This window comes from Dendrobates tinctorius, unplaced genomic scaffold (genome assembly GCF_039654945.1).
Source record: "Dendrobates tinctorius isolate UK_male_01 unplaced genomic scaffold, ASM3965494v1 ptg000008l, whole genome shotgun sequence".
Lineage (NCBI taxonomy): Eukaryota > Metazoa > Chordata > Amphibia > Anura > Dendrobatidae > Dendrobates > Dendrobates tinctorius.
The window spans coordinates 42449033-42472797 of record NW_027361676.1 but is presented as its reverse complement, the minus strand read 5'-3'; the positions used below and the strand labels follow the sequence as shown (position 1 = coordinate 42472797).

At 45.1% G+C, this 23765-nt stretch overlaps 1 protein-coding gene across 5 annotated transcripts in view; it reads left to right on the top strand.

Moving 5' to 3' along the window:
* AADAT (aminoadipate aminotransferase) overlaps positions 1-21018 on the top strand; it is a 65667-nt gene extending 44649 nt beyond the window's left edge. For 4 of the 5 annotated variants that reach the window (XM_073577320.1, XM_073577327.1, XM_073577340.1 and 1 more), the window contains 4 exons: positions 2653-2717; positions 17385-17491; positions 19905-20006; positions 20729-21018. In XM_073577320.1, coding sequence (XP_073433421.1) covers positions 2653-2717; positions 17385-17491; positions 19905-20006; positions 20729-20773 — 319 coding nt within the window. In that variant the 3' untranslated portion in view covers positions 20774-21018. The remainder of the gene's footprint in view (positions 1-2652; positions 2718-17384; positions 17492-19904; positions 20007-20728) is intronic. The other variant, XR_012232551.1, reaches the window with a different exon arrangement.
* The last annotated feature ends 2747 nt before the right edge of the window (positions 21019-23765 follow it).

The following is a 23765-nucleotide window of genomic DNA, read 5'->3' as shown; positions in this document are numbered from 1 at the left end:
TGGAAACCCCCCACAAGTGACCCCATTTTGGAAACTAGACCCCCCACGGAACTTATCTAGATGTGTGGTGAGCACTTTGAACCCCTAAGTGCTTCACAGAAGTTTATAACGCCCAGGCGTGAAAATAAAAAAATCATATTTTTTTTCCACAAAAATGATATTCTTGCCCCCATTTTTTTATTTTCCTAAGGGCAACAGGAGAAATTAGACCCCAAAAGTAGTTTTGCAATTTGTCCTGAGTAGGCTGATACCCCATATGTGGGGGTAAAACACTGTTTGAGCGCATGGCAGAGCTTGGAAGGGAAGGAGCACCATTTGACTTTTTCAACGCAGAATTGGCTGTAATTGAGATCAGACACCATGTTGCGTTTGGAGAGCACCTGATGTGCCCAAACAGTGGAAACCCCCCAATTCTAACTCCAACCCTAACCCCAACACACCCCTAGCCCTAACCCTAATGGGAAAATGGAAATAAATACTTTTTTTAATTTTATTATTTTTCCCTAACTAAGGAGGTGATAACGGGGGGTTTGATTTACTATTTATGGCGGTTTTTATGTTTGGCGGCTGTCACACGCTAAAAGACGTTTTTTATTGTAAAAATAGTTTTTGCATCACCACATATTGAGAGCTATAATTTTTCTATATTTTGAACTACAGAGTCATGTGAGGTCTTATTTTTTGCGGGACGAGTTGACGCTTTTATTGGTATCATGTTCGGGCACGTGACATTTTTTGATCGCTTTTTATTCTGATTTTTGGGACGCAGAATTGAACAAAAACCAGCGTTTCATGAATTTCATTTGGGGGGTGCGTTTACACCGTTCCGCATGCGGTAAAATTGATAAAGCCGTTTTTATTCCTCGGGTCAGTACGGTTACAGCAATACCTCGTTTATGTCTTTTTTTATGTTTTGGCGCTTTTATGCAATAAAAACAGTTTTATATAAAAATTAATTATTTTTGCATCGCTTAATTCTGCGAGCTATAACTTTTTTATTTTTTCTCTGATGATGCTGCGTGGCAGCTCGTTTTTTGCGGGACAAGATGACGTTTTCAGCCATACCATGGATATTTATATGCGTCTTTTTGATCGCGCGTTATTGCACTTTTTGTTCGGCGGTATGATAATAAAATATTATTTTTTGCTTCATTTTTTATTTTTATTTTTTAAGGGGTTCGCTAAAGGGGTTAACTAATTGGACAGTTTTATAGGGCAGGTCGTTAAGGACGCGGCGATACCAAATATGTGTACTTGTATTGTTTTTGTTTTTTTTATTTCCAAAAAATGAATTTATTAGGGAATATTTTTTTTTTTTTTAATTTATTTAGCGATTTATTTTTTTTTAAATTATTTTTACACTTTTTTTTTTAACTTTATTACATTGTCCCAGGGGGGAGATCACTGTCCTGTGACAGATTGCTGATCTGTCACAGGCATTGAAGAAGACTTCCTCTTGCCTGCGCTTTGCAGGCACTGAGGAAGCCAGCTCCCTGCAGGCCCCCGAAGGTCCCCGTCGCCATCTTGGATTCGGGGACCTGCAGGGAAGGAGCCCCCCGCAGCAGCGCTGCACATTGCGCTGCTGTTGGGGGCTCAGGGAAGCACGGAGGGAGCCCCGTCCCTGCCGATGCTTCCCTTTAATCCCCGGTACACCGCGATCGTGTTTGATCGCGGTATGCAAGGGGTTAACGTGTCGGGGGCGGTCCGTGACCGCCCCTGACACATTGTGCCGGGTGTCAGCTGTGATAATCAGCTGACACCCGGCCGCAATCAGCGGCGCTCACCACGTGGGCAACACTGATCGCTGTGACGTACTATTCCGTCCCTGGGAATTAAGTCCCAGGGCATATGGACGGGATAGTACGTCTCATGGCAGAAAGGGGTTAATGGTCTCCTTTTGAAGACTCGCCCCAAAAACAATCCATTGTAATGCAGTTCTGTATCCATATTTGAAGTAACTACTATTGTCCAGTTGTAAGCTCTGCCTTTTGTGCTTGCCTCAGTTTCACACTTAAACCTGAGGTCTAATGGGTAAGGTTTCTCCTTGTGGAGAGTGACATATCAGCTCTGGCTTGTGAAGGTAAGGAGGCTTATTGACCGTGCAATGCTCCTCTGGGAATTTAACATGCAAATTGCCTCTTCAGAGAGAAAGAGGACTTGAACTCTATAGCTCCACCTGTTGGTAGTAGCGATCCTACAAGTCACAATCGTCCCTTTAACGAGTCTTGTAATATGACTTAGGATAAAAGCCAAATCAGAATCTGCTGACACAGAAATTGCAGACACGGTGTTTCAGGCTATTGGTCCTCATCAGTGCAAAGTATGAGAACTGATTTGGCTAGGTGAGAGACTCTGGACTGAGGTCTAAGGGGTAAGGTTTCTCCTTGTGTAGAGTGACGTGCCAGCTCTGGCTTGTCAAGGTAAGGAGGCTTATTTGCCATGCAATGCTCCTCTGGGAAATTTAATATGCAAATTGCCTCTTCAGAGAGCAAGAGGACTTGAACTCTATAGCGCCACCTGTTGGTAGTTGCTTAAATTTAAACTTGTTCACTTAAGTGATGTTGGTGACTATGTGGTATTAAGACAAGTGTGTATTGTATTGTGTGTATGATGTATATTCACAGCATCTTTTGTCTTTCTTGTGACTTGCAGTGTCATACAGTTCTACCGGTCACAGAGAGATGCTATGCTTGTATCTGCCGATAAGTGGCTAACAGGTAACTGGTAAAAAACATTTTGTGCACAAGAGACTGTTTTCCTAACAAGCAAAGTTATCTTATGTATTTCATGAAAATGGTCATCCACAAAATTAAGATTGATGACTTTTTTCTTCATACTGCTTCAGGTTTAACCTCTTACAGACTGAGCCAATTTAGACTTAAATAACCAAGCCAAATTTTGCAATTCTGACCACTGTGGTAATAACTCTGGAACACTTCAACTGATCCCACTGATTCTGAGACTGTTTTTTCATGACATATTGGGCTTCATAAAAGTGGTATAATTTTGATATGATTGCAATTTTCAAAATTTTAATCTGTATGCCTTTAACCCCTTTCTGCCATCAGACGTACTATCCCGTCCATGGGACCCGGGACCCTATTCCCATGGACAGGATAGTACGTCATAGCAATCAGCGGCGCTCACACAGTGAGCGCCGCTGATCGTGGCCGGGTGTCAGCTAATTATCACAGCTGACACCTGGCACTATGTGTCAGGGGCGGTCACGGACCACCCCCGACACGTTAACCCCTGGCACACTGCGATCAAACACGATTGCAGTGTACCGGGGGTTTAAGGAAGCATCGGCAGGGAGGGGGCTCCCTCCGTGCTTCCCTGAGACCCCCGCAGCAGCGCAAAGTGCAGCGCTGCTGCGGGGGTCTCCTTCCCTGCAGTTCCCTGGATCCAAAATGGCGGCGGGGACCTTTGGGGGGCCTTCAGGGAGCAGGCTTCTTCAGTGCCTGCAAAGCGCAGGCACGAGGAAGCCTTCTGCACTGCCTGTGACAGATCGCTGATCTGTCACAGTGATCTGTGATGTGACAGATCAGCGATCTGTCACATGACAGTTATGTCCCCCCTGGGACATTGTAATAAAGTTAAAAATAAAAAAAAAGTGTACAAATAATTTATAGAAAATCGCTAAATAAATGAAAAAAAAAAAAATATTCCCTAATTCATTTTTTGGAAATAAAAAAAAAAACAATAAAAGTACACATATTTAGTATCGCCGCGTCCGTAACAACCCGCCATATAAAACTGTCCCATTAGTTAACCCCTTTATTGAACCCCTTAAAAAATAAAAATAAAAAATGAAGCAAAAAATAAAGCTTTATCATCATACTGCCAAACAAAAAGTTCAATAACGCGCGATCAAAAAGACGTATATAAATAACCATGGTACCGCTGAAAACATCATCTTGTCCCGCAAAGAACGACCCGCCATACAGCGAAAAAATAAAAAAGTTATAGCTCGCAGAATAAAGCGATGCAAAAATAATTATTTTTTATATAAAATTGTTTTCATTGCATGAAACCGCCAAAACATAAAAAAAAGATAAATGAGGTATCGCTGTAACCGTACTGACCCGAAGAATAAAACCGCCTTATCAATTTTACCGCACGCGGAACGGTGTAAACGCACCCCCAAAAGAAATTCTTGAAATGCTGGTTTTTGTTCATTCTGCGTAAAAAAAAAATCGGAATAAAAAACGATCAAAAAATGTCACGTACCCAAAAATGGTACCAATAAAAACGTCAACTCGTCCCGCAAAAAATAAGACCTCACATGACTCGGTGGGTCAAAATATGGAAAAATTATAGCTCTCAAAATGTGGTGATGCAAAAACTATTTTTACAATAAAAAGCGTCTTTTAGCGTGCGACAGCCGCCAAACATAAAAACCGCCATAAATAGTAAGTCAAACCCCCCGTTATCACCTCCTTAGTGAGGGAAAAATAATAAAATTAAAAAAATGTATTTCCATTTTCCCATTAGGGTTAGGGCTGAGATTAGGGTTAGGGGTGTGTTGGGGTTAGGGTTGGAGTTAGAATTGGTGGGTTTCCACTGTTTGGGCACATCAGGTGCTCTCCAAATGCAACATGGCATCTGATCTCAATTCCAGCCAATTCTGCGTTGAAAAAGTCAAATGGTGCTCCTTCCCTTCCAAGTCTCCCATGCAGATAACATCCGCGTCTGGATAATTTAAGGCAAAGCTCATTGTTTTTTGAAGAATGGACGTATTGGCCGGTGGGGGGTTATAAACACATAGGATTACATATTCCCTGGTATTTATCAATGCATGTACAAAGACAAAGCGACCTACAGGATCCCTCCGGGTCTCCCTGGCTTCCCATCTAACGTCTCTATGTACCAGCAATGAGACCCCTCTCAAATAACTAGTGTGAAATGCATGGACAGACCATTGTACCCAAGGTTTCTACACGCACCGAGCAGTATCTCTGGTCAGATGCGTCTCCACCAAGGCCACAATGTGAGGATGATAATGTCTGATCTGCAAGAAAACCTTGATCTTTTTCGGGGGGGCCTTTATACTTCTCACGTTCCATGTCATACATATCATCTCAGACCCCATACTTACTCCATTGAATATGGCATACAGTACTACCCGAGCAGAATTTAGAGGCACCACATAGAGATTGAGATTGCCATTGGCTGCAACTTATACCTAAGTAACAATCAAAACTATTGTTGCTGGCACTATGTTGCTGGCATCAGTATACAGAACAAATGGTTGGTCATAATCTGGGTAAGCCAGAACTTCATCTCCTGTGAGAGCCAATTTCAGTCGAGTGAAGGACCTCTCCAGTTCCTCATTCCATTCAAATGTAGGACTCTACTTCCTGGCTTTCTTGGGCTGGCCCACCAGAAGATTTTGCATAGGCGTGGCTATCTCAGTGAAGCCTTTGATGAACCTTCGGTAGTAGCCTACCAACCCAAGGAATTGACGTACCTCATGGAGGTTGCTGGGCTTCTGCCAGTCCCGGATGACGGTGGCTTTGTCAGGATCCGGTGTCACACCTTCGGCACTCACTACATGACTGAGGTACTGTACCTTGGGCTTCAGGAGGTGGCATTTAGATGACTTCACTTTCAGGCCAAAGTTGGACAAGGCTTCAGACACCTCAGCCAGGTGCTTCAGGTGGTCTTCATAAGTCTTGGAGAAAACAATGACATCATCAAGGTACAACAGGACTGTCTCGAAGTTCTTGTGTCCAAGACAGCACTCCATTAGCCGTTGAAATGTCCCTGGGGCGGTGCAGAGCCCGAACAGCATGTAGTTGAACTCGCAGAGACCCATTGGGGTGGTAAATGCTGTTTTCTCCTTGTCTGCCTCTGCCACGGGAACCTGCCAATACCCACTAGTGAGATCTAAGGTGGAAAAATAGTTAGCAATTTTAAGTGCTGCCAATGACTCTTCAATTCTGGGTAATGGGTAGGCATCCTTATGTGTAATGCTGTTAATTTTTCGGTAATCAACACACATTCTCATGGTACCATCATGGGCAGCACGGTGGCTCAGTGGTTAGCGCTGCAGCGTTGCAGCGCTGGAGTCCTGGGTTCGAATCCCACCTAGGACAACATCTGCAAGGGGTTTGTATGTTCTCCCCGTGTTTGCGTGGGTTTCCTCCGGGCACTCCGGTTTCCTCCCACACTCCAAAGACATACTGATAGGGAATTTAGATTGTGAGCCCCATCGGGGACAGTGATGAAAATGTGTGCAAAACTGTAAAGCGCTGCGGAATATGTTAGCGTTATATAAAAATAAAGATTATTATTATTATTATTATTACCATCTTTCTTTTTCACAAAGACTATTGGAGCTGCCCAGGGGCTACAACTGTCTCTGATCACCCCAGCCTCCTTCATTTCCCGCAACATACTTTTGGCACATTGATATTGTGTTGGGGGTATAGGCCGGTACCTTTCTTTAATGGGTGGATGATCTCCAGTGTGGATATGGTGTTGAACCCCTTTTGCCTTCCCAAAGTCTAGGGGGTGTTTACTGAATACCCGCTCATACTCCTGAGTCACTCGGTAAACCCCACTCTTTTGGTATGAAGGGTTGGAGTCAGTTCCACATGCAGCTGCTGACACTACTCCTCCAGCTGCTTTACAGAGCCATTGTCCTCCACCTGGTCGGATGAGACCAAGGGCTCTGCTGCCTGTATTGCATTGTTACTGTCAGTAAGCAGCTTAGCAACTGTGGCATACCGAGGTATTGTGGCCTCTTTCTCCCCACAATTCAAGAGGCGTACAGGTACTCTCCCATTGTGGACATCAACTACCCCTCTGGCTGTCAGGACAGTGGGCCGGCTATCAGAGTACACTGGCTCTACCAGTGCTTGGTAATCTTTTCCTCTGAGGCCTATGGCTGCCCGACACCAAATTAACATTTCACATCTGGGGGGTATTGCAATGGGGAAAGGATCACTCACTCTGACGCTGCCAATTTCTCCGCCAGACAGTTCTACCTGCTGTCTTTGCATCAGGGCCTTGATCTCCTTCTGCAGGACTCGTTGTTTACATGCTACTTGCGGCAAAGACTGATCATTGCTGGCAACTACTGTGAGTTCATCACTTGGGCCACGGGTAAGTTCAGTGTCAGCCCAATACCGCTTGTAAAGGATATATGGCATAGTTGTCACCTGAGAGCCAGTGTCCAGCAAAGCATTCATGGGGATGCCATCAATCACCACTGGGAGGACCGGTCGCCCTCCAACATACTTGGCTCGCCAGTTCTTTGGGCCTTGTGGTCCTACTCCTGGGGGTTGGCCCTCTGCCCCAGGGGTTGCTCATTTAAATAACAGAATCTTGCGATGTGGCCTGCCTTGCAGCAGCGACGACAGATTGGACGTCCGTCCTGGTCATAGTGATCGTTGTCTCTCCCTCGGCGTGGCGGGATCCTCCTCTTCCGTAGCGATGGGACATCCTCTGGACTGGAGGCCAGCTGGATCTTCTCCTTTGAGGATACCTGCATGGACTGCACAGTTTTGGCAAGTGCAGCCATACTTTTGGCCAGCTCTTGGACCTGAAGGCGCTGTTCTGTAGATGGTTCATTATCCAGAGTCTGTGCATCAGCATCCACAGGGCTGGGAGGGAAAGATGCTGCTTCTTGGTGGTATGTGATCCCTGGGCGCCTAGGGGGCGCTGGACGGCTGACATTTGGTTCATGCAGCACCCGAATAGCCCTGTCTTTGAAGTCTGCAAAGTCTAGGTCAGGGTTTTGCAGGGCTATGATGCACAGCTGTGCTCTGTGGGTACTGGATAGGAGTCCTTCAATAAATTGCTCCTTTAACAGTCTGTCTCCATCTTTCACACTGTCTGGGTCAATCTGCTTTATGGCTCGCAGCGCCTCCTGCAGGTTAAGAGCATAGTCCCGTATACTGTCCTGCGCTGTCTGCTTACACCCAAAGAATCTCATTTTTATTTCAGCTGCAGGGCGGGTGTCAAAGGTGCTTCTTAACTTAGCCAGGATGTTTTTAACAGTCTCTTTATCAGTGTCCTGCCGGGCTTTTACTTCCCTTTGTGCTGCACCAGTTAGCTGCCCAATAAGGATGTTCACTTTTTGGTTTTCAGATAGAGGATACACCTCAAGCAAACTGCACAGTCTCTCTTTAAATTCACTCAGGGTATGTGACTCCCCTGAGTAGTGCGGTAACCAGGCTGCTCCCGGTATATAGGGCATAGACAGCGGCATTATGGGGACTGCTGCATGGGCGCTGATTCTTGCGGTGCTCTGGAGGCAGCGCTGGCTGCTGGATTCTGCGATGCCATTGGAACCGCAGCTGCGCTGGCCCCTGCATCTTGCGGCGCTGTGGGGGGTGCGGTGGCGTCCACTGCTGCATCTGCTCTTGCCTCAGACATTCTCTTCCCCCCTAGTGAACGTTGGCTTACCGGCTGCCACTCTGCAGGCTGGATGATCGGGCGACGCCGGGACCGCAGGCCTCTGCTCCTCACTTCCCGCGCGCTGGCCTCTTCCCGGGCAGCAATTCACTTCTTTTGCGCTCTTTGGCTGGCTCCGCCCATGACGGCCTGCCCTTTTGGCTTCCCGCGCGCCCCAAGCGGTGGGGTAATGGCGGCAATTGCGCAGATAGTCTATGGCACACAACACAGTCTCTGGCACACAGGACCCGCGGACACCGGTGGCGGTTGGGTACTCGGTACCGGGCCGGTATCTCAGAGGGAAGTGTCACAGTAGCGGTGACCCGGTCCGTGGCCCTGGGCGTCCATGTAAAAGGGATTAAGAGTGACTGGTTAAAGTTTATAAGTGGATGATATGTGACGCCACCTGTGGTGATCGGCAATGAAGGGGTTAAGCCGACGCTGCAGACAGATCCTCTGGGACAGATGGTATAAGGCAGCAAGATGTAATAGCTCCCCACAGGTGGAGCTGTGATCTCAGGGCAGTGGTAATAGATGTTGAGGAAGAGGGTGTGGTGTCTGGCACAGAGATGTGGCAGTGCTGAAGGGGTTGCAGGAAGAATGCAGTGACACAACAGGGTGCAATTTCCTTTACCTTTACTTTGCTTTGCAAGTGCAGTCCAGGATCCAGATTACAGATGGAACAGAGGCTGGCCAGCTTGGAAGCAACTTAGGAATCTCTCTATGCAGATGGGTTGTGTAGTCTCCTTTCTAGTACTGATATGAGGTACTTGCAGTACTGTGTTACACTGAAGTTCCACTTCCTTGTTCTCTTTTAGAACTCCCTCGTATGGCAGACAGCTGTAGCCTTCTTCTACTGGCTCACCCGTTGCTGTTGTGCCTCCGAGTCTTGTGGGAACAGAGCATTTACAGCTTCGTATTCCTCCGGTTTCTGCTGCAGGGACATCAGTATCTGTACAACCTTGGAGACCGGGCTCCAGATCATGCGCTGCAGCTATAAGTGAGCCTGACCTCTGCTCAATCTTCCAGCTCCTCTCCTCACATCCACACACGTTTCCCTCCTCACAAGAACTGACTAATTTCCCCTTCCTGGCCCCCACAGATTAGCTCTTCCCTCAGTTTTGGTTCAGAGCTCCCTTTGCTGGCCTGGAGTGGGAACTGTGTTATATTTAACTGATAGAGAGACCCTTCATTGCTTCCAAGCATGACATCACACCCCCTCGGAGGAAGGTAATGCCATTGTGGCGACCATACTCCTGGGGGCGCCACACATATCCAGTCGAAGTCGTCCCACCTCAGTATATACGTCCTCTATTTTCTCAGTCAGGGATGTCCTAGTCAATGAGATGGCCTGCATCAACTGTTCGGACGCCTGTTTGAGGATCAGTTCTTCCTGCTCAGATTCTTCTTCTCCCCCAGATGGACAGTTTTTACGCTGAGCTTGAGAGGGATTGGTTCTAAGAGATCGTGCACTTTCAGAGGGATCGGGTCTGGCATAGTCTTTCAACTTTTCTGCTGCTCCTGACCCCTTAGAACGATTCATGATCAGTGGCAGTATGGTACAGCAAGATAACTGGAGGTATATGCTCCGGTCGTTTCCCACGTCAGATGATAAACACAGCAGGGCTATTATTAAATGATTGCAGCCCAAGAATAATTCCCACACAGAGGAGCCACATGAGGACAGCGTCCGGTGCCGAGTCAACAGGATTTCTTGCGGCGGGGAGGGGGATCCGCAGCACCACAGAGACAGCAGCAGTGAAGGGAGTCCACAAGCTCCCACAGTAATGGCGCCAACAGGTATAGCGAGTATAACAGTAGGGGGGGAGAAAACGCAGGGCCCAATCTTTCAGGGCACTCAGCGCGCGTCCCCTCTAGTCCTCAGAATGGATGTTCACTACCCGGGTGGCGTTGCAGCTGTGAAGGCCAACGCCGCAGCTCTCACTGCCAGATCGCGCGTCTAAGATGGCCGCCGCCTCGTGCAGGCCCCGCCGTCCGTCCCGGCCTCCCCAGCAGTTAGCTCACCAGAGCCGCTCCGCGTCCTCCCACGGGAGTCCAGGGGGGTCCCGATATCCAGGGGTCCAAGTACCGCCAGGTATATTGCAGTGATAAGGTCTTAGTTGCAGGATAAGGGCAGGATTCTTGGGAGCTCTCCCAACATGCGTCCTCTCTCTTCAGCTACATAGCCACGCCCCCCCCATTATGCAACTTTAACTTAACCCTCCCAACACGTAGGTTGCTGGAGGAAAAATACTCTGGTTTCATATCACTGATGCCATTAAGCGCAGTGACACATATCTCCCCTCTGTTACCTTACCAGTGACTTTGTCACATATCCCCGCTCTGCCCAAAGCCAGGAATTTTGGTACCTTCACTCTCTAAGCAGGGATGTCTGGACAGGGCATCTGCATTCCCGTGCAACTTTACTGGCCTATGCTTAATGTGAAAAGTGAAATCTTGGAGGCCTAAGAAACATCTAGCCACCTGAGCATTTTTACCATTCTTTTTCCTCAACCACCTCAGAGGGGCATGGTCATTGGCCCATTTTATGGCCAAGCAATCCTTCTCAACAAGGCATAGTTGAAGAGAAGCTTCCGGCTTAGATACAAGATGGGATGCTCCTCCTCATTCACTTCGTGAAACAGCACGGCTCCCAAGCCGACTTCTGACGCATCTGCCTGGACCACAAACTCCTTGCTGAAGTCCTGATGCAACCAGAACTGGATGTTTACATAGAGCATGATTCAGCTCCTGGAATGCCATCTCAGTCTCAGCAGACAATCAATATCGATCATGTGCTTTGAAGGAGGTTCGTCAATGGCATGGCAATCATGGCGAACCTTGGAATAAAGAATAAACAGCCGGTAGTAACTCTAAATTCCAAGCAACGCTTTCACTTGCTTCTTGGAAAGCGCTTGTGGCCATTTCTGGATCTCCTCAATCTTGTTTGTCTGGGGCTTGATTTCGTCCCTCCCGACAACGTGGCATAGGTATTTGACCTCTTCCTTTCCAGTGGCACATTTTTTGGGGTATATGGTGAACCCCGCATTCCTCAACGCATCCATAACTGCCTGTACCTTTGGTAGATGACTACCTCAGTCAGGGCTGAAGACTTCTATATCATCTAGGTAGGTGGCATACTTCTTATGCGGAGCCAGACCCGATACATAGCCCTCTAGAAGGTTGCTGGAGCCCCCTGTAGTCCAAAAGACATTCTGGTGTATTGGAAACACCAATCAGGCATCGAGAAGGCCGTCGTGTGGTCGAGGGTTGTAATGTACTTTGCGGTTCCTAGTCTCTCTATGAGTTCGTCTACCCGGGACATCGTATATGTATCACATTTGGAGACCTCATTCAGTTTGCAGTAATCATTGCAAAATCGCCACTCACCGTCAGGCTTCGGCACGAGGACGATGGGACTCGACCATCCACTTCTTGACTCCTCAATCACCCCAAGATCTAACATCCTCTTCACCTCATTGGCTAATATCTCTCGATGTGCCTAGAGAATTCTATAGGGCCTGAGGTGTTCACCCTTACATGTGGCTCTGTCAACACATCATGCTCGACCACCTGCGTATGCCCTAGCAACTCAGAACAGGTCACGGTTCTGCTGCAACAGTTCCCGACACTGATGTCTCTGGGCTAGCGTGAAAGTCTCTGCAATGGTGACATCGTCCACTGTGGCTCTGCGATTGGCTCCCAGCAAAGGGGTTTCCAGCAACTCCCGGTTTCACCATGGCTTGAGCAAGTTCACATGGTATATTTGGTGTGGCTTCCTTCTGCCCGGCTGGTGTACCTTGTAATTCACCTCCCTCAGTTTTTCCACCACCTCGTAGGGATCTTGCCACTTGGCTAGAAATTTGCTTTCCACCGTAGGGATAAGCATTAGCACACGGTCCCTGGGCTGGAACTGCCTCACTCTCGTTGAACGGTTATACACCCTTTACGGTGCCTACTGCACCTGCAGAAGTTGTGCCTTCACTATTGGCATCACTTTCACCATCCTCTCCTGTAACTGGGTGACATGCTGTATGACGCTCTGGTGTGACATGACCTCGGCTTCCCAGGCTTCCTTGGTGATATCCAGGAGCCCTCACGGATATCAACCATACAGGGGCTCAACCGGCGAGAAGCCAGTAGAAGCTTGTGGGACTTCTCTGAGAAAAGCAGAAACGGAAAAAGATAATCCCAGTTTTGACCGTTCTTCTTAATGACCTTCTTGAGCATTGCCTTCAAGGTCTTATGGAAACGTTCTACTAAGCCGTTTGTCTAAGCCGTGGATGGTAGACTGAGGTTCGCAGCTGGGCAATCTGAAGGACCTTACACAACTCCCTCAATACCTTACTCATGATAGTGGTTCCATGATCTGTCAAAAATCTCCTTTGGCAGACCCGTCCGTGCAAATATACGAACAAGCCGAGGAGTTTCTTAGTGGTACTGCTTCAGGGTACCGGGTTGCATAGTCCATGACCACGAAGATGTATCGGTGCCCTCGTGCAGCTTTAACTAGAGGACCCATTAGATCCATAGCAATCCTTTCTAATGGGATCTCTACCACCGGTAAAGGAACTAGGGGATTCTATAAGTGAGTAGAGGGAGCAGTTATCTGGCAGTTGGGGCAGGACCTACAATAATTTATAATCTCCCAGTAACACCCCGGCCAATAGAACCTCTGCATTATTCTCTTCCGTGTTTTCTCTACCCCCAGATGTCCCCCAAAAAAACATGTGAATGGGCCATATGCAAAACCCTCCGCCAATAGGGACCTGGAACCAAGAGCTGCTCCACTATCTCTCCTCCTCTCAGTGTGGTTACCCGATACAGTAACTCACCATTAACTGAAAAGTGTGGGAACCTGGTGCCAGCCCCTGACTATTGGGCAACCCCATCTATCACAGACACCTATTTGAATGCACTTTTTAGGTTAAGATCCCACATCTGAGCAGAGCCAAAATTTTCCCCAGAAACCCCCAGATCAGGGTCCTCGACCTCACTGACCACCGTCTCATCCTCGTCACCCACCAGGACACACAAGGGGAACTCCTTTACCTCTGGCTGTGAAGGGGATTGATCAGGATTGAGTTGGCTTCTGTCTTGAGTTACTTAGCGTCCCAGCCTTTCCCCACAAGTCCCAAAACAGGCTGAAGTCTCGCCTGATTATCACGGGGTGTAGCTAATCTCTCACAACTCTGACCTCATGGGACTCAATACCACAGTTTATTTTCATATATACTCTGGCAATGGGGTAGTCTTATCAGGGTCACCAAACTCCCGGAGTCCAATAGTCATGACCCCAGCACCCCACTTATGACTGAGGCCTGTCTCCGGGCTGATGGTCCACACTGCAAGCAGTATAAGCAAAATACGAGCAGTGCCTGCCTAGCCTGTAATCCATCTGCTCAGAAGACAAAGGACAACGGGCAGCTATGTGTCCAGGACCATGACACCGCCAACAGATCGGGTCTTTACCAGCAGTCTTTTGCAAACCCTCAACATCTCCTTGGGACCTAGGACTTTCCCTAGTGGTGGCTGTGCTACCCTTCTTTTGATACTTGGGCTCCCGCTGGGTACCCCAGTATGGAGATGCACCATTCCCCGGCTTCCTTAGGGACCTCTCGACCACCTGGTACCTTTCTACCTGGTCGACCAGGTCAGCCGCATCCTGGGGATCCCATAGTCAATCCTGGGCCTGCCAGTATCTCAGCTTTTAGTTTGGCTTATTCCCGGGCATCTTGTAAGGCCAGGTCATAATAAGCCTTCTGGCGCTCACCAGGTAGATGGGGGACAACACCTCCGCCCACTGGTCTGGCGGCAGTCTCTCTCGCTCCGCTACCCACTCAAAAAACAGTCAGAAATACCTCTATCACCAGGGGTCATTTTCTGCATCGCTCGTCTTACCGCCTTCCAGCCGTGTGTGTCGTCACCTGGACTTGTGGGCTGGGCTTCCCGTCTCCCATGAACCACCTCGGCAAGCAACTCGATCTGTTGCTGTAGTCTGAACTAGTCCTGATGCTGCTGTTGCATTTGCTGGATAAGCAAATTACTCGTCTCCTGATGTGCCAGCTATTGTTGCTGCTGCTCGTTCACAGATGCTTGAGTAGGTCCTCCATTTTGCCTGATGTCGTCCGCTAGCTTGTGGCCTCCTTTACCCAGGACATGCAGTTTGAGCACGGCTGCTACTGGTGTTCCCGGACCATTGCCCTCATTCGAAACATCACTTGTGGTAGTCCAAGTCACGTGGCGGTAGATGGAGGTAGAAAATAGGAACACTGTCTCTTTAAATCTTGGTTGGATAATTCTAATACGGCAGCATAAACAAACCCAAGGGGAAAAATAGACACAGCCCTTCAGGTTAGAACAGGAAAGCAACAAATAAAAAATACTGCAGCACAGTCCATACTTATTTGGGTGGCACCCTGCTCTGGAGCGATAAAGGTTCAGTCTTTCCTCTACAAGACAAAAAAACACTCTAGACTCCTCTCTCCAGTCTTGCTGACCAAAGACTGCCTTTAGTGCTCAGTTATTTAAACCTCAGACCATGTGACTCTTTCCATGCCTTTAGAGATCAGTTGAAGCAGAGAGCTGATTACTCCAGCTGGACATCAAACACCCATACAGCCAGACTGGCGAATACTACAGGTCCCAACCACTCTAACCTTAATGGCTGGATAGATACTGCACCGCATAGAGCTACTGGTTCCAACTTCTCCTCCATCACCAGTGTTGCCTGCAAAATGAATACGGCAGCGCCTGGTGACAGATGCAGGAGCAGGTACTGGAGTAGATATGACAGGTATTAACTAAAGTACAATAAAATTTTGTGGTATTGATTGCCCAGGGCACAATACTCCAGCTTCCTAATGCACATGCTCACTGGTACTTATCCTGTTTTTTGGATAGGTTTCTATCAGTGTAACAAGATCAGTGGGCATCATAAAGTACCATAGTGATTAGAGTTTGTAAAAGTTAAAATAGCCTGCTCACCATAGGTAGATACTCAGGGCTCAGAACCTCACCACGGTCTTGGTGCGCCTTATAAAGCCAAAGAAAGAATAATCTGGCTCATCGAATATATATTAAAATTTCTTTAATGCTTTATTCCAAAATGTGTAAATCAGGTACAGCAAAAATCACCAAGTGGTATGAATTTTTTGTCATGGATTTGCTGTACTTCTTTTAAATATTTTGGAATAAAGCACTGAAAAAATGTAAATATACATTCGTTGAGCCAGATCATTCTTTGGACTGTAGTGATTAACTGAGACAAAAGTGTTATTACCAAGAACAATGCCAAGCGTATGTTATCACTGAATTCTGGGAGCATTAGAAACGTCTTCTGTGGAATGTTGGATCACAGATCTCTTTCTGGCAGTCTAATGGAAGAGTCTTGGTTTGGTGAATGTGAAGAGAACGTTATCTGCCTGAGTGCATTGTGGTTTTTCAGTGAGCCAAGGTCCTTAAAGCTATGGTTGGCGAAGGTTAGCATGGAAGAACATGACTTGCGCGTGCAGAGTCCTGACCTCAACCCCATCAACCACCTTCTGTGTCTACTACTGACTCACAAATGTTCTTCTAGGTGAATGGTCAAATATTCCCACAGACGCCTACAAAAACTTGTAGAATGCTTTCCCAGAAGAGTGGAAGCTTTTTTAGATGCACCTGGGGATTAATCCCATATTAATGCCTATGGGTTTAGAATGGGAAGTCGTAAAAGCTCCTGTAGGTGTAATGTGTAGGTCCCAATACTTTTGTCCATTTAATTTACTTTTCTGGGGCCAGCTGATAATCTAGGGTATTTGATAATTCAGTACTATTCTGATCCCTTTGATTCTAGATAACACCCGTATTTTGTCCCAGGTAAACTCATACTTTCTGAGTTGAATGTAGCTAACACTCTTGGACCTCTCCAGTACATCCTTAACTCTGCTGCACAGCTAATCCCCCTCTCGCTTCGCTATTCCTCTTGTTCTCCCCTCTGCAAATCCCTTCATTGGCTCCCAATTCCCCAGCGTATCCATTTTAAACTATTGACATTGACCCACAAAGCCATCCATAATCTATCTCCTCCATGTATCTCCGAACTAATCTCCCGTTACCGTTTAACACGTAATCTCTGGTCCTCCCAAGAGATCCTTCTCTCCTCCACACTTATATATTCTTCACCAATCGCCTCCAAGACGTCTCCCAAAAAAAACCATACTCTGGAATTCTGTGCCCCAACACATCCGATTATCCACCAGATTTGGAACTTTCAGACGAAACTTGAAAATGCTTCTCTTCAAGAAAACTTTACAGCCTGCAATAACCCCTGTGCCACCTCACCACCAGTGAAGCTGCCCTAAGGCTGGGGTCACACTGCGTTGAGGCAGTTCGTTTAACAGACTGCGTTACACCGCGGTGTAACGCAGTCCGTTAACGCTGCCATAGACCCCCATTATGTGGCGCATCGCGACGTATGCCGTAAAGCGGCACGTGTTCACGATGTGCCGTCAAACACTGACGGAGCCTTGGACGCGGGCTGCAGCGTCTGAGGCTCCGTCACCGCTAGCGCTGATGAATCATCAGCGCTAGCGGTATAGCGCAATGCATATCGCGTTATGCTATAGCATTAACGCAGGCCGTCAACGCTCTGCGCTGAACGGGCTGTGTTAACGCTATGTGAACCTGGCCTAGTCCTCCCAACCTACTGTCTCCTTCCCCATTTTCCTGTAGAATGTAAACTTGCAAGGTTTGGGGCCTCCCCTCTCTGTACCAGTCTATCATTGTTAGTTTGTTCTCTGTAATTTCTATTTGTGTTTGTATGTAACCCCTCCTCATGTACAGCACCATGGAATCAATGGTACTCTGAAAATAAATAATAGTTTTGTGTCATTTTCAGCCAGTTGTCAAAGTATAATTTGTCCTTGAATACTGTGGACTAAATGTGTTGCTAGTATTCTGTGCTACTGACAATGTACTTTTTGTTTCTTAAATGGAAGGCTTGGCAGAGTGGCACAGTCCTACGGCGGGCATGTTCCTGTGGATCAAAATCCTTGGAGTCCCAGATACACATCAAATGATCATGTTGAAAGCAATCGGCAAAGAGGTAAAAAAAAATCAGCATTTGATGTTTTATCCGCTAGTACTGCGCTGTCTTTGATGCTTACCTTGAAAAAAAGATACAAGAATGTGAGTAGTTTTATCAGATGAGTCTAAGACTAACTGAGGAATGATGTGACAGACTGTTGCCAGGGACTCCGGATGAGGAGCATTGTGATTTTAGACTGGATGTAATATTGCAAATCATTAGGAGCAGTAGACCAGCTGACACAATGGTTTATAGATTGGGGAAGAGCAGAAGTCAGAGGACAAAGCCTTAAAGTGTGCCTTCAAATATACAGATAGGTATAAATAAAAAACAAATATTTTATTATGAATATTTAAAAGGTAATAACATTTAAACAAAAAGGGATTAACAAAGAGTATCATGGTACAACCAATGGAAAAAAACGGGGACTTAAGCAGCAATAAAGCAATTAATGTTTTAAAATAAAACGTGTACCTTAATGTAATAAGTATTGAAAAACGCTAGACTGCAGGAAAAAAAAATATTATCAATATAAATTAAGGATAACGTGCCAGGTGCTAAGCTGTAAACTAAATGTGCATACAGGCAAGTGCCTCTATAATGCCAGCAATATGCTTCCAATGGGGGTATGTTCCAATTGCTGGCATTATAGAGGCACTTGCCTGTATGCACATTTAGTTTACAGCTTAGCACCTGGCACGTTATCCTTAATTTATATTGAAAATATTTATTTGCTTTGCAGGGTTTTCCTTAAACTCATGGGCATATGTCTTTATAATTTTGTCCTACAGTCTAGCACTTTGCACTTTTCAATGCTTATTACATTAAGGTACACGTTTTATTTTAAAACATTCATTACTTTATTGCTGCTAAGTCCCTGTTTTTTTCCATTGGTTGTACCGTGATACTCTTTGTTAATCCCTTTTTGTTTAAATTGTATTACCTTTTAAATAGTCATAATAAAATATTTGGATTTTATTTATACCTATGCCTCTACGTCCCTTTAATATTTCTGGGAATTTTGTGTGGTTATATAGACTTTGAGGTTGGTTGGAACGTATTTGGACTTATGTGAATAAATGTTTACTACATACATGTACGCAGCTTCATTTTAAAGTAGATCAGTCAAATGAACGTGTGTTCCTGTTTCAGGCCTGCATATTGTGGTACGGGGGCAGGTATATGCTCTTACTATCCAAATAGCCCAAAATTGCTTTTGGCAAATAGTAGTTATCAAAAAATACAATATATGAGTCTCCTGTATTCAAGACAAAGCCCCGCTGCCTTCCTTCACCTTCATCACATCTACATGTATCACTCACTGATGATTGGGCCGGGGAATTTTTGCTCATAAATGCAGCATTTTTTCCCAATGAATTGTACAATGAATTAGCCATGAGTACAGTATTTTTCGTGCCACTTTAGCTAGTAGGAGAGCAGACCTGTACCCACGTTATCCTGCCCTTATAGTGAAGAGCATAGTACACTACATGGTGGTGACTGCAGACACATAGGATTTTATTATGGCTCTGAAGAATTCTGCCCTTAGTAATAAAATCACTTGTAAGGTTGTAAGGTGGACTGCTCTGAGGTGGACTGTGAGAAAATAAAATTGGATAAGTGGGAAGCAGTAAATGTAGGGTGACATCTAATGAAGTACTAAACTCTGATGCAGAGTATCTTTGCAAAAAGTCTTAACTGGTCAAACATAGGGCACTTAGTTAACATTGTTTAGATAAAAAAGACAAGCCAACCCACCATGAGAAGATGTGCCCAGTCTCCCCTAACTCTTGTAGTTCACCTCACTATGTGTCAGAAGATGAAAAAATAGATAAGGGCAGAACCTGCCCGTGGAAAGCATATAGCCTAAATGAACAGCCCAAAAAAGGGGACACCAAGTACAAAAAAACTAAACCAAAACCAAAAATTTTTGAGCCAGAGTATATGTGTGCATTCACACTGTGGCCATTTAACAAGCAGAACCTAAGATACTAAAAAGCAGCCAGAGACTAAGTATTGTGATGTGTGCTGTATGTGCTAACAAGGTGCGTATAACTGAGCTATACCAGGCTGTACTGTGTATTGTTCGCTAAGGCTTTTTGGTTTAGAGGAGTCGGTGCCTTCATACATTTGGTGTGTAAAGCAAATGCTCTTCCTACTAATTGCATTAATAAATCTGCCCCAATATCTGGTAATTAGTACAAGTAATGTTGGTAGATGATATCGGATAATTGCTCTCAGCTCTATGTGCACAGTCAAATCTTGACAATCCTCACAGCCTCTAATTAGGCTAGGAAATGTCGTATAGTGTCTGCTGTGAAGGATTGGTAAATGTAAAGCACTGTTATAATAGCAAATCTAAGGCATGAGAAGCAATATACCAGAAGATAGTGTGGCAATTGTGTACAGATTGTTGTCTGTTCATCCGTAGGTTCTTCTCGTTCCCGGATCGGCATTTAATATTGACAGTTCAGAGCCTAGTTCTTATGTGAGGGCCTCCTTTTCTCTCTCTGCTCCAGAGAAGATAGACCAGGTGAGTGCAGTGTTATAACATAAATGTTGTCGTGTATGACTTATTACACTGAGTCTACTGAAAAAGTTGCAGACTTTAGACTCCATTTGTATTATTGTATTCTATGGGGCCGATTCAACAAGACTGACATGGTGCGCGCTCGTTTTATGCCAGTTTTGATGGAGTACAAGAGGCACCGAATTCATTATGAAGCATACACCACTTAATGAATTCAGCACTCTTTCTGAGAGGCCCGCATGCCGCATGCTAATCCAGAGTAGCATTTCTGTTCTGTAAGGTAATGACAGTTTTGATTCCAGACCCTCCCATTTTGGCGTTAAAAGGCCAAAAGTCTCAAAATGTTTGCGCATCTCTGCATTGTACAAAAATGTTGCACTTTTTCAAAGATTTATACCACTTGTGTGGATGAATCTGCCCCATTGGCTCAGTTGGGATTCCATTTGAATTCCAATTTTTTGGGAATTCAGAAAGATGTCAAGACAGAGTCATGAACTTGGATGTTAAAGATAATGCTAAAACAGCATGATCAAGGAGGAAACTAAGAAAAATACCTCTGGAAAACAAAATTCACTAAGGATCTCAGTGGACTCTCTCTAAAGAATAATCATTTTCTTTATTTAACCAGGAATTCTGTACATTACTTGAATATTCTGCTGATCATGTCTCGTGTATTGTCATTTCTTACATTTCTACTAAACATTGTCGTTGTTTGATCATTGTAGGGACTGGAGAGACTGGCATCTCTTATTATTGAGGAAAGGAAATGAGCAATCTATCCCGTAATTTACCAGGACATCTCAAGATCTCAGGGGAACGGCACAAACACCTGTTCTCCAATCTGTAGCCTCTTCAGAATAACGTCATAATGAAGATGTAGAAGGATTTATAAAGCTGCTGGAATCTGTTCTATTGTACAACATGAACAAATTTTGGAAATAGTTTGTGTCAATGGAAAATAACCGTGCTGACGATGGGCTTGTATTCTCATACACTAATAAAGTAGTGGTCTATATGTATTGTTTTCATATAATTTCATTATTTGTGGAAAATAACACAATAAAACTATAATCAGTCATAAAGTAAGCCTTCAGGCTGTAAAGGCACTTAGTTGTGATAAAACAGAAATCCTCACTGAGCCTTATCTACGGTACTTCTCTGAGGTAAAACCTTAGTACAGGTGGTGGTAACAAACAGAATTGTGCCACCTCCAAGAGAAAAAAGCAAGAAGGAATAGTGGACATCTCAGTAGTGTGTTCTCATTCTGTAGTCTTCTCAGATTGTGCATAGCCTTTAGTCTAGCTCACTTGTATGGAACTGATATTCAGTTTCAGAAATGTCTGCAGCAAATCAGTCACTGATGAATACAGCATATGTCTCCTTTTCTATGCAGATGAGTCTATTATTCCTACTTTGGCATTGCTAATGAGTGATTGATGCGATCTTCATGCTGTGACCGATGTCTCTTTGTAGCCCTGGTCTAATATGTGATCACAGTGAGATCCATAGGGTCTGTTTTTACATTATGAGAACTGTACAAAAGTGTTGTTCTTACATATAGCGCTCATTAAGGAGCTGTTTCTCCATATTGCACACTAATGTGTCTTGAATATATTCAGAGATCTACGTGTTACATGTTTTAAGCTCTTTACCTTAATAGCTTTTATTCCTTAGGGAATCATGAACCTTAACAGCAATTACTCTTTAATTTATGCAGCTTTTTAGATCATTAATGACTGTCAAGACATCTCTTACTATATGATATATCCTTTTAGAGCAAATCTCTCCTTTCATAGATTGCTTCTTGTGATCATAGTTCTGAACATATTCGGTTGGCTGTATCCAGTGGTTTAGCTATTCAGGTTTCAGAGGTTGCAGCAGATGATTGGAGCTGCCTGACTATATACATGAATTGATAATTTTTTAGTCTGTGTATAAAGAACTGATGTCATCTCTTATGGCAGTGCACGACAGAAAAGAATGAGTAGGGGAAACTAGTTTTGGCTCTAGCCCCAACAGGCTCAGCCAGCCTGGCTGTATACCATGATCCTTCCCACACGAATACCCACATTATGAACATCAATACCCCTGACCCTCAAACCCCTACTATCACACTGATGGTGGATCTTAAAATGCCACGGTAGCATCTTCAGTGTGGATGCATCCTCATGTCCAGCAGCGACCTGTATGCCAAGCACATGCTCCCTGACCCGGACTTTAAGCTGGCGTGTAGTCAAACCAATATATATCAGGGAGCATGGACAAGTGCCATAATAGATCACATTTTTTGTGGTGCATGTGATCAAATTCCATATTTTATAGTCCCACAGAGGCAGAATCCATAAATGAGTTGCTACAGTGAGTATTGACACATGCCACACAATGGCCACAAGGGATGCACCCACATCTAAGGGTAATCTGATTGGAAAAAATGGGGGGAGGGTCTGAGGTATAGTGGCTACGAACTAAATGGTTACGAAGATATCGAGCTCAACGGTAGGTAATCAAGGGTCTATCTGGTAGTAACTTAGCCAGAATAGGGTCAGTCATCAGAATAGGCCACGATTTAGACAGAGCAGAACACAACTTATCAGATTGGGAGTGGAAATTAGTAATAAACCTGATAGGTTCAGGACAATTATTTGTCGTTTTGTGATTATAGAAAAGAGAATTTCTAGGACTGTACTTTGCCTTATGATAAGCCTTTTTAATGACTCGATTACTATAACCATGTTCATGGAGCCAACTTTTAATTTCCTGTGCTCGCTTTACAAAATCCTTCTCCGTCGAACAAATGCGACAGAGGCGGAAAAATTGGCCCGACGCCACAGCTCGCACCATAAGATTTGGATGGGAGGAGGATGCATGTAGCAACATATTCGTTGCTGTTGGCTTCCTGGAAATGTCTGTCTGTACCACTCCCAACGGGTCTCTCTTCAAAACATCAAGAAATTCAATTTGGTCTTGATCATATTTGAATGTCAAGTGTATAATAATAATCTTTATTTTTATATAGCGCTAACATATTCCGCAGCGCTTTACAGTTTGCGCACATTATCACTGTCCCCAATGGGGCTCACAATCTAAATTCCCTATCAGTATGTCTTTGGAATGTGGGAGGAAACTGGAGGAAACCCACACAAACACAGGGAGAACATACAAACTTTGCAGATGTTGTCCTTGGTGGGATTCGTACTCAGGACTCCAGTGCTGCAAGGCTGCAGTGCTATCCACTGAGCCACCGTGCTGCCATGCTCCGTTGACTCCTGTTGATCTGACAGGAAGAGGTTCCTTTCCCACAGCACCGCGAACAGATTGGCATAAGCCAGCGCCTACAGGAATTGTCTGATGGCAGTGATTGCCTCAAAACGATGTGCAAAAATATAGTTAATGGTACCATCATTTCTGTCCAGGCCTATATGATAAGTTTTTGTTTATTTAATTCTGTGGAAGCATGGTTGAAAAGAGAGTGTCTGACTTTCTATTGTTCATTTTCAAAGATTTTTGATTTATTATTACTTTTGTCAGATTCAAGTCTTTTCTGTCACCATTGTGGGTTTTTCTGTCATTGAACGAGGGGTACCAACAATTTTGACCACTTGTGTATATTTATTTTCCAATTGATATAGTCTCATTGGAGCCAATGAACATATATATTGTGCTTAGTACCATAACCTGGCTAGCTCCTTTTTCACATATTCAGTGAACTATATGAGCAAAATGCCACAGGCCTGAGTATCGGATAGGACTGAGCATCAGCAA